This window comes from Marmota marmota, unplaced genomic scaffold, assembly GCF_001458135.2.
Source record: "Marmota marmota marmota unplaced genomic scaffold, marMar, whole genome shotgun sequence".
In the NCBI taxonomy this organism is placed as follows: Eukaryota; Metazoa; Chordata; class Mammalia; order Rodentia; family Sciuridae; genus Marmota; species Marmota marmota.
This window is the reverse complement of record NW_026000005.1, coordinates 50,692,186-50,704,043: the sequence shown is the minus strand read 5'-3', so window position 1 is coordinate 50,704,043 and position 11,858 is coordinate 50,692,186. Positions and strand designations below refer to the sequence as shown.

General features: G+C 40.4%; 1 protein-coding gene across 2 annotated transcripts in view; it reads right to left on the bottom strand.

The window, feature by feature from the left end:
* Positions 1–981: 981 nt before the first annotated feature.
* Positions 982–11,858, bottom strand: part of Cops8 (COP9 signalosome subunit 8) — an 11,057-nt gene continuing 180 nt past the window's right edge. The window contains exons 1-8 of one of the 2 annotated variants that reach the window (XM_015481620.2): positions 11,468–11,827; positions 11,105–11,175; positions 10,048–10,096; positions 8,958–9,090; positions 4,617–4,724; positions 3,579–3,641; positions 2,634–2,681; positions 982–1,958 (exon numbers count right to left, since the gene is read on the bottom strand). In XM_015481620.2, coding sequence (XP_015337106.1) covers positions 1,879–1,958; positions 2,634–2,681; positions 3,579–3,641; positions 4,617–4,724; positions 8,958–9,090; positions 10,048–10,096; positions 11,105–11,106 — 483 coding nt within the window. In that variant the 5' untranslated portion in view covers positions 11,107–11,175; positions 11,468–11,827 and the 3' untranslated portion in view covers positions 982–1,878. Of the gene's footprint in view, positions 1,959–2,633; positions 2,682–3,578; positions 3,642–4,616; positions 4,725–8,957; positions 9,091–10,047; positions 10,097–11,104; positions 11,187–11,467; positions 11,828–11,858 lie in introns of those variants that run through there. The other variant, XM_015481621.2, reaches the window with a different exon arrangement.

Here is an 11,858-nt window from a genome sequence, read left to right as displayed (position 1 = left end):
CAGTGAAGTTTTTCTGCTGTTGAACTCTCCAATTTTTCTTTGGTCTAAAAAAGTTTTTTTCTGATTTTAATTTTTAAGGACATTTTGACTGGATTTAGAACTATAGTTTTAAAGTTTCTATTTTACAGGCCTGAAAGAAAAAATTCCTTTTTTTCCTTTCAGGCTGTTAAAGATGTAACTCCATTTTCTGATTGCTTGCCTAGTTTCTGTGTTTATTAATTCTTATCTTTCATACCTGTCTAGATGATGCCCATTTGCTTTAACTTTTTTTTATTACATACTTTTGTATTGTGTGTGTTTATCTTGGTCGAGATTGGTTAAGCTTCATTAATCTGAGTTGTATACTTTTCATCAAATTTGAAAAAGTTTTGCATATTTTTCAAAACGATTAAAAGACTTAATTTTCCTCTTGTGGGGATTTTGATCACACTTATATTAGATGTCCTGATATTATTCTACAGGTCCTTGAAGCACTATTCGTTTTTAATTCTCTTTTATTTTTATTCTGTTTTCAGCTGGAGGTCACTCCATGTTAGCTCAGAGAGTACCTCTACGCCTTTTAGAGCTACGGTCCACGCTCTACAGCACTGCTTATTCCAAAAATCCCATCAATGAACTTTTGGTTGGTTCCAATCTGCCATGAAAAACAAAGCTCACGGACATGATGTGTACTTAACATCTGGAAGACTTCTCACATTTCCATTTCCTCAGTTGTAAAACACATTTTAACAACATGATGTTCCTATCCAGATTAAATATAATTGCAAATAAAAGATATTTCCATATATGTTAAGAAAAACTGAAATACCCAATAAAATGAATGAAAACATGAATTATGTAATTATTACCACAGATTCAATATAGAGGTCTTTTCTATTTAATTAAGACATTCTTATTTTGAGAGGCAATGACAAACTAGAAAGTATCCACAGAAGACCAAGACAGTGAAAACTCTAGAAACTAGCTCAGATGGAACAGTTGAAGAATTCAATTAAATATTTATTGAACAAATGCAGAATAAATGAACTAAGGGGTATTTTAACCTAAAGATACAATAAACAAACTCAAAATATGTGGAGGGCTGTCACATAAAGAATGAAGAGGTGTTCAGCAATTCTTCAAAAGGCAGAACTTGAACCTCAGGGTAAATGTCAGCAACCAACTGGACGCAGGAGAGTTGCATGGAGCGCCTCACTCACCGTAACGCTTCTCTGCCACACAAGGCACTGTGCACTCAACCTTCCCCTCTGAACTGAACACGTGGGAACATGGCATGTGCCCGGCAAGCCCTCCACTGCCAGCAATGAATGCACTCCCAGTATTGGGAAAAAACTAACACTAACAAACTGGTTTATTCAGGAAAATGGTCTACTTGCTCCTTAGCTATATTTCTGTACCTATTAGTGATTCCCCAGAGGTGGGAGAAAAGGGAACATTTTCTCCAAGGAGGGTGAATCACAATCCCAGCAATTCAGGTTCTGCCCCGAGCACCGTCCTGCTCTAGCTGTGCCTCTCCACCAGTGGTGCAGACAGAGGTGTGCACCAGGCAGGGATGGCAGTGACAGCTGTGCTCTACACCAGGCAGGGAGCTCGCGTTGCGGATCTCCAGGAACTATAAACTAACCGCTTAATACTGATGGGCTCCAACCAGATTGTTAAATATTACAAAATGAGAATTGCTTTAACATCTATTTAGCATAATGTTTAAGGACAAAATATATATAATATTTTTATATTATATATGTATTTTATCACATACTCAGTAAGGAATGCTGAGGTGCGTATAATCCATCCAGTAAATTGAAAATAAAAATTTTACATTTCTGTATTTGTCAGTGTACAGGATTCTGAAGTGGATGCTGAATTCAGAATGGTACATCAATTTTCAAGGAAAGCCACATAATCGGTCAGTCTGGCCAATTGCTGTTCATTGGGGATTGGTGGAACTGGGGCAGGCTCTGCATGTTGAAGACAGAAACACATTTCAAGTTAAGATACCAGTGTGACAACGCTTTGGTTCTGCCACCCACCCCATTCATGTCTTTAATTTTAACCCAAAAGTAACTCTCTTGGAGCTACCTGCTTTTAGACAAAATTGTGCCTCCGAGGGGCCTGCACACTTCCAAGACATGTTCTCCCCAGCTGGCCTAGAGGCACAGCGGCACTGCAGCTATAGCCGTTACTGACACTCTCTAGGCCAAGGCTCAAAGCGTGTTTAATGTCCAGCATCTCTTAGGAGATAACAGCATTTCATGGAAAGCCTCTACCCAGGGACATTAATCCAGGAATAATTACTGAGGGCCTCTCAGGTGCTAGGTTCCATTCTAGGAGAATATTACACTGTCAGTGAACAAAATGACACAGGAGCCCACCCTGGAGGAGCTGTGTTCAGCATTTAGAATGCTTCTGGATCAACAGTGAGGAGCTGTGGGGCCCAGGTGGGGTAAGGAGGCGCACTACCTACAGGGCGCCGCTGCACCAGGCGAGCCCAGTCTCACCCTTCTATCAGGTGTATCACGACAAATTTATAGAATTGAACCTGTTTCTTAAGAACTAAGAAAAATGCATACATATTACAAAAAAGATGCTAAGCACAATGAAACATTTTAAAAAGAGCATATGAAAACACATACCTGATAAAGGAATAAACCTGTTAAAGGAAACATCCAGGGCCCCTGCAACTAAATTAAAAAAAAAAAATCATAGCCCAATTTACAGAAGTCATTGTCAAGACCTTTCATAGAATATACCATTTTTCATAAAATACACATTTACAGCCACTGAGTCTCAGTCAGGGATGATGACAGACTCTATTTCATTAGTCTTCCCTCGCCTCCAGAGTGGCTGGGACATAGCTTGCCGTTCTGCACCCTCACATAGCTTGGCACACTGACATGGTGTACCACCCGCCCGTGGTCAGCAGTATGTAAACAGCAGGTGTTCAGAGCAGGTGAAGGAAACTGGGGTTGATGTCAAAGGGTTTGTGAAGGTGGACATTATGCCTGGCTCTTAAGAGCTGGCAGATAAGAGCACTTGTGGTGGCAGGAGGGAGAGAAGCCAGCAGCAGGAACAAGTGTGGCTCATTGCAGAGCAACATGGAGGGGCTGTGGACTCAGACTAAGGTGACGGGGAAGGCTTGCGGGATTTCAGGCCTTGAAAGGCAGGCGACAACAATAATCCTGAGAAAGCGAAGCCATAGGAGAAGAATCTGTATGGCTCAAGTACAAGGAGGAGAGAGGAACTTAACAGGCTGAAAGTTCAGATACTGAGGGTGAGCAGTTAGAAATGGCTCCACAGATAAAAGGATGGGATATTAACTGTCAACACAAACCATGACGCATGACCACAAGATGCCTACATACAACTCATGTACACAAGAAAACCTTTTTAAAAATTAAAGACTAGATGACCTTTAAGATCCTTTCTACCTTAAGTGCCAACACTCCTATCTATATTTAGAATGTGAGTTATTTCCATCATGTTAGCATTTTATATCAAATTATCCAAACTCAAGGCCTGAAACCCTGAAGCGGTCTTGGAGTTTAGTGCTGAAGGAATGGGTACAGAGCTCAGCCTACCTGGCTTTCTGGGCAGAACCATTCTGGTGGTGGAGTCGGCTTGCCATCCTTGTTCTAGTATACCTGGAAATGCACATTTCACACACAGGTTAAGATGTAACCCAAACATTCACCAGACCCACACCCATCCACTATTCTACTTGTACAGGAGATCTGACATGTTTCAATCAACCTGTCACTTGCATGTTAACTTATTTCGGAAATATAGCAAAGCATCTCATGCTACTCTACCAGGCTGCTTTAATCACTAATAGATGGTTTGTTCTGTATAGAGTGTTATATTATTAATGACAGGCATAGCAAAATGTATGATGTCTTTTATAATCATATTGGGGACCAGGATTCATGCCCAGGCTGTCAGCTAAGAGTATGGGCTCTGGAATATAATACACATTAGATAAATCACAGAACAATTTTAAGAGAAAAGACATAGATTCATGTTTGTATGAGAGTAACCACATACATCTAGGCTAGAGATGTAGCTCAGTGGTAGAGCACATACTAAGAATGCATAAAGCCCTAAGTTCCCAGTACTGAGAAAAAAAGGAACTTCAAACACCTTGTCCTTTATGTGTCTAGAACTGTGCTAGGCCCTGGAAATTTAAGCAAAAGAAAAGATGTGGTACTTGATGGAGCGTCTACTTTAGTTGGAGAGCAGAAATGTCAATCATTATATAACAATGCAACAAAGTGCATGCAATATTCCAGGAATGGGCAGAGCGGGCAATAGGCACTCAGGGCCCAGGTGGGAAATGTGGGGAAAACATGGGCTAAACAGGGCTATAGGATGAGACTAACTTTACCAAGCATGAATGAAACACAGATTTCTAAGTGTGAGCAATGAGCATATTTGTGCTTGTTGTTCAAAGCCCCACTGGGGGTGGTGTGCAATACATGTTTCATATCACGTTCCTAAAAAGCCAGCACAACCTCAATTCCCAAACACACCCTGTTCTCACGGTCCAGAGAAGGCACTGTGAACCTGTAATTTACACCTCTCTTCTATTTTCCTTTTCAGTAAAAAGTAAACTCAAGTACCTTTCACAGCCTCTTCTACAGGAAGTCCAACAAAAGCTGCAAAATCATCAGCGATTATCGAGGTGTATGCTTGAGAGACCAGGGCAAAGGCGCGTCTCCTTGTGGCATCTATTGTGGAAGTGGGGAGGGTGGTGAGGGAACCAACAGAGCAGGCATTTTAACAGCGGTTACCATGCACCGCTGCCCTTGCCCAGTCCTCATGAGCAACACCAGATCAACCCAAAGATGTCTGTGCTTAGCATATGCACGTGCCTGCCAAGCACATATAAGGGTTCAAATACTGCTGATAAAAAACAAACTTTTCTTACATTTCCTTTTAGATCTGACGGCAATGAGAGTTATAAAGATGGAAAACAGTTAATATACACAAGACTCAAACTCTAATAAAAATTTAACTGAAACACATTTATGTACTTCAAGTATACATCTTAAGTTTCTCTTATTCTTCTTGTATTTCCTTATAAACACTGGAGTGAACAATAAGAAAACCTCAGCAGGGTCCCTAACATATGATCACACCTGAGTTGTGGAATAAACCTTGTAATGGAGCATGAGTCCTAACTTCCAAGTCTGCATCAAATTCTTAACTTCATTTAGGTTCAAAATTCTAAATGCCAACACTGAATGACTGCATCTAATGAGAAGGGGGTCTAGACACCAGCCACATCGACTCTTCAGATGGTCTTGGGGATGTTTCTCAGGCTTACATGTCCACATTAAACACACAAATGAGAGAGCTGTCCCATCCAGTTGGCCTACCTTCCTCCTGTCCAATACTTTTGGTGACACGAGGGCTCCTCCATCTGGCTGCAGACATGCTTAGAAACATTTTGGATTTTACTTTCCATACTTGATAGGTAAGTGCACATATAAAACAAACCCATAACATACTGAAGTCCTCTCTCCATTCCTAGGCCACTGTCAACACGATGATAGCAACTCCCTCAGACATCCTTTGCTCCAAACTAGTTCCGTAGCTCTCAGTCTTACTCCTTCCGACCCCTGGGCTTTTGGGTGATACTGCTCCATGGCCTGCAACAGCCTCCTCTCTGCAACTCTTCCGAGATGTGTTTATAAACTCCTCCTACAGCACTGCGATTCTGGACAATCTCCATCCCTCTCTAAATTCATAGCATTACTGTTTACGTTTCTAATTTAATAAGCTTTTTTTTAACCATCTAAGGTACACATTGTTCCGCCCACCTCCAGCTTCTCAATTATATTCCAAAATTCCGGACAAAACAATGCTGTCGATTTTGTCTTTATATCTACAACGTGGCCAGTACCTCCAGTGAGGCATGTGATGAGCACAAGCTTGTGGGCCTTGTCACCAGGACCCAATGGTGCATGACCCCAGGTCCCCTTGCTTTCTCATAATCCTTGGAAATCACTGACACTCAGCTGTTCCTTCACTGCCACTGTCCTGCACTTGGCTCCTTCTTTCTTTCTACCAACCCACAGACAACCTAACTAAACAGACTTTTAAAACAATTTAGAGATACTGGGACTTTTTCTGTTGAAGGCTACAGACATTCAGTTGAAAGAACTGAGGCAGCAATGGACAAGGGACACATATTTGCCTCCTTGGGAAAATACAAGTGTAAGCCACACAGCTACATTGGCCTGGCAAGCCTACGGTGTTTTAAAAATATTGTCTCCTTCAAATATTTTGATCAGGCTTTTGGGTAGGGAGCAGAACAGAAATAGAGTGTGAAGAGGACAGCTGAAGGGGAGGCGAGAAGCAGCAAGAGGTATAACTGGGAAACTGAACATGCTGGGGGACAGAAGCAGGTTGCCGAGGGAAGCAAAACAAAGGCTCGGCAATCCCAGCACCAGCAGAGGATGCGGCATTCGGCTACTTTCCACTTGGCATAAATGATTGACACAACACATTCTGACCAGTCACTCTGTGACTCTCAGGAGCTGTGCAGTTTGTCACATCATGACACATGCTAGTGGACGGAACTGAGTCAGCACCCAACACTGTGGTGACCAAACATGGGACATGTTCTTAGTGGAAGCAGAGGTCCCTCACAGAAATGCCCATTCAGTGTTCAACCAATACTGGGGTGCCCATCACCCCCAAGGACTGCCTCTGCCAGTGCTAGAGACAGAGGGCAGATGAGCTGGTCAGGGTGCCACCCTCTAACCCACTCTCCCTCTCTACCCTGCTGTGTGCAGGGAAGATGGCTGCCAATGACTGGAGCATCTGAGCTCCTTGGCTTGGCGAGTGGGGGCTCCATCAGGCATCACAGGCCAGAGGCAAAGGTCAGGGAACGTCCTCTGCTCCCTCCCTGACTTTCTCCAACTGATCTGAATCCACAGCTCCTGCTAGGCAGCCCCCTTCCCAAAGTTACCAGTACCCTGCCCTGTCTCTCCAGGCCTCAGTCCCCGGGAGCTTCAGTAGCTCTTGCTGGTGAATGCAAGGTTTTCATGAGTCTCTGTTAAGCCTTCTTCAACCTTCCTCACAGGACTATGACTAATTTAGAACAGAACTGAAAGAAATCTAAGAAAGTGACTTGTGGTTTGGATACTGTTTCAGCGTGTTGCCCAAGGGTTATGTGTTGGAAACTTTGTATTCCATGTAATGATGTCACCTAAACCCTTAAGAGGCGTGGCCTAATGGAAGGTAGTTAGACCACTGGGGCACTGCCTTTGGAGGAGATTTATAGCTCTTGTGGACCCCAGCTACAGGAGAACAGATTTTTACCAAAAGAGCAAGCCTGGCCCCTGAACCTCTCTGGCTTCCTGCCTGACCATGTGATCTTTTCCACTGGTGTTTTTGCCACTGTGATGCCATCCACCACGAAACTCTCACCGGAGGTCACACAGACACGACTGTCCAATCCTGGACTTATGGCCTCCAAATCTGTGAGTTAAATAAACTTATTTTCTTTATAAAGTACCTAACCTCAGGCACTTTGTTGTAACAACAGAAAATTAATTAATTTAGTCATTGTTCTTAACTAGAGAACAAATGTGTAATGCATTGAAAAGCAAACTATTAAACTCAGCAGTAACTCAAATCTGCTATGATACTACTCTCAACAGGCTGCAATTTATGGGGGAAAACATGCTACTATTTATGAATCTGGGGAGTTGTAAAAGTCTTAAGAGTATGTTCATGCATATTGTAGGTAAAGAGATGAATGCTTTAGAACACAGGTGTTTAAACATATTAATTCATCCTAACAACCTGAGGAAAGTACTATTTCTAATTCTGTTCCACAAACGACAAAAATGAAGCACTGCGAGGTCATCTTCAACAAGTGACCAAACCAGAAGTAAACACCAGGAAGCCAGGCTCCAGAGACCATGCCCCACAAGTAGTGCTATACAGTTCTTAAAGGGTCTGAGAGCTGCTTCAATTCTTAACTCTAACAGAGACTCCACGATGAGAAAAGGTGCTCGGAAGAAATGAAACCAGAGACCAAAGGCATACCACAGAACACTTGCCGACTAAGTTGGGAGTCTCAAGCCTCATCCTGGGTCCTCGCTACTGCCATTAACGGAATGAGCCCCTAGCTAAGAAAGTCCATTACTACAATAATTCCTTGAGGCATATCTGAATTCTTCAGAAGGCAGTTTTCAAAACGAGCCCACTGTACTTGTACAACTTGATTCCACTCTGCTCCCTTCTCACCCAGCTGCCTGCCCTGAAATTCTGCTCATTTTCATTCATATTTAACGTAGATGTGTCCAGTTTTATAATTTACATTGTTCTGTTTTACCATCTCAAGGTAATTATATGTATCTCAAAACCAATCTTTACCATCTGTAAAGAAGACAACAATGTAATGCAATTATTGTATACACTTATCAAACAGTGAGCCAAGAAGACCAGAAGCAAACGCTAGTGGTGGCTGAATGGAGAGAGGCTGAGACGTGATTTTTGTCATGGGATAGTGCTATGTGAAGCCAGGCTTACAACCTTTCAAAGAAATTAAAAACACATTTGAGCATCTATGCATTCAACTGATTAGTTAAAAATCCAGAAATTGGAGACAACAGTTATCAAAGTCTGAGGCTAACAAAATCTGAAGCCCAGATTTACCCATCCATACCATGAGTGACAGTAATACCAGATTTAATAGTAAAAACCCTGTTACTAACAAAAGCAATTTTATCTAGAATAAAAAGACAATGAAGCCCTTAGCTGCTGATATAATCTCAAGCAACATACAATGAAGAAGAGTAGAACAAATATTAACACTGAATTTTGAAAACCAGCTCACTTGCCTATGAGAAAATATCTACTTTTAAAACACACTGATTTACTTCCACCCTGCAGCACCTAGGGAGATGCACTTAGTCCAACATAGGTTCTGAAAGAAATGTTACCTCTAAGTGCGTCCATGATTGGCTGTACTGTCTCAGACCACTGGTGGGCGCTGATGGTCATGTAGATACCAGGGAAATCCCGCTGCCAGATTCTCTGTCCTACTGACCAAATTCCCCCAAGTTCAGAATTTGCCTGCAATACATATTATTGCCTTTGAAGGTATTCATTCTGCAATGTACTTATAACTGTACTTTAAAATACCAGAAATGACAAAAAACTCTTTGAGTTGTTATACTAAGACATAATTCAACATTTCTTTTAAGAGATGCAATTATTTTTTCTACTGCCGAGGTTTTTATAAACTGTGGAAAATATTTGTACATTTAATACACAATTTTTAATACAACAGCAAATTAAAGCAAGAGAAAGTTAAAAAATATTTCAGAATTAAGCCTGCAGACGAATTATCTTAAGCATTGTTATTTTTAAAGACGGTTCCATTAATTTTTCTCATATAAATATTTTATACTTATGCAAATACATAAAAATTTAGGACAAAGAGTAATAGTGAACTGGCTATTAACAGACTGTCAATCAAAGAGCCATTCACTGTAACCTAACATCAAAGTTTCCACTAATATTACAGAAACTATGTGTTTAATTTATAGTTCTTATTTATTAGCCAAAAAAGCTCAGGAATATTCCAATCTACTAAAAAGGAAAAGAGAGTTATCACTTGAAATTAATCTTAATGCTGTGAATAGTCACTTTTTGAATATTTTTATAAACAATAACAGTTTAAAAAATGTGTGAGTACCATTATAGAAAACTGCACACAGCAGCTGGAAATCACCACCGCCTCAGCCTCTGCCATCATATATGCAAAGTGGCTCAGCTGTTAACTGGTGAAGCACACTCACAAGCCCCACCTCAGGAAGTTTAACCAGTAGGAGAGGAACACTGACTTCTGTACCAGTCCATGGAAATTTAAATTTCTCAGAGGAATCTAAAGATCTATTTTTAACTTCAAAGTTGGTTTAACTATTTCTGTGACATGGAAATGAAAACAAGAAGTTTTAAGAGACTGCCACTTAAGTGAATGCCACTACTATATTAAAGAAATTAAATTATTTTGAAAAGAATACTTACAGATTTTATAGCAGGTGGTATTCTTTTCCAAAGATATCTTGCATTATTCCTAAGTTACACAAAGAACAAAATGAATTAATGAATGAATAAATAAAAACGAAATAAACATCAGCTCAATAAGTACTTAAAATCACTGGGCTCCAATGCAAACAAAAAGAAGTACACTTTAAAATACTACACACAATACAGAGTAAAATTTAGTTTTATATGAATTTGTCATGGAGAAATAGGAGTGGTTTTCCAGATAAAAACACATGAAACATTTTCATCAAAATAATATTTTGTCATTTTTGAATTTTTAAAATTAATGATACAGATCCTAAAACAAAGCACACTAAAATTACAGACATACACAGAACTGCCCATATAATTTACTCAAATAAAAATAAGACCTCTCTTGGCAGTCTCTAAAATTTCAATGCAAGAATTTTTAAGGGGTTGAAACAAATACAAAATAATGGTATTATAAAAAAATGAAGCAAATAATTTATGTATGTGTAATGAAAACCTCAGTTTAGTTTTTTTAAAAAGATATCAAAGAGTTTGGAAGAATTTCAAGCAAAATTTTATCAGGATGGGTCAGAATCACAGGAGACTATTACTCTTTAGCACAGCTATGCTTATTTTCCTAAGAAATGTGAATAGAAATTTAAAAAAAAATTCTAGGAAATCTCATACATGTTGATAATGAATTTTTGGCTTTCTCAATCTTCCCTTTAAGCTTTTTTTGATCTACTGATTATATGTGAAGTTAAGAACAGAGAGATCATAAGATTAAAAAAAAAGTTCAATGGAAGAAAGGAATTCACTACACTGTAGTTTCTCATAATAAATTAAAATGCTTTTTGAAAGGCATTTGTAAAACAAATCTATCTTAACACAACCATGTAAACATAATTCATTATGCTTTGATTGAAAAGGAAATAGGTATAATAGGTATTATAATAGGAGATACAGCCCATTGTGCCTGAGTTACATGGTCTACTTAAAGGCAAAACTAATTCCTGTGTAACCTTGAAGAAGCAGCTACTGTTAGTTTCAGGTAAAAGGAACTTACATGTCATTGTGAAGCAAATATAAAGCTAAAAGCTGACCATACACTGGGGGTGTAGCAATTCCTCCAGGAGCCTTTAAAGTCAAAAATAGGAGAAAAACCTCATTTACTCTTATGCTTTCATAAAGATAAAAGGTTCGTTAACACTAATTTAAAAATGAAGCCCATCTTACGGTACTATCATAAATGTAGACACAGATCAGAGAAATACTAAGCACTAAACCCCACAGTACTAAGATTAGATTTGTCATCAGCTGGTATTTATCTTCTTTTGGGTCTGCTATTTTATACACACAAGAACATTTAAGCTAGTCCTTTTCCCAGTTCTCAAATTTTTATTTAAATACTCTTATGAGAAACAAATACCGTCTAAAGGCTCCTAAGTAGTATGACTGTCCTTTATATGGAACACGCTGGGAGTTTAAGGGGGCGAGGGGCCGACCAACGCCGCTCTCCGGGTTCAACTTAGTTTCTTTACAAAAGAGCCACGAAGCGCCTGCTGCTCGTGCCGCTGCTCGTGGCCGCTCTCCTTTAGTAAGTGACTCACACCCACGTCGTGAGCGCCGGCCGGGTGCCTTTCTAAGAAATGCGGAAACCTGTCACCAAGGCACGACAGCGCTGTCACGCGTCCCACTAGAGGAAAGGGCAGGTTCACTTGGTAACGACGACGCGGGACTAAGAGAAACGGTGGCCTCGTCCTGCGGCGGCTGCCGCCCGCCCCGACACGGCCCGCGACACGTGCGGTCCCCACCACGGG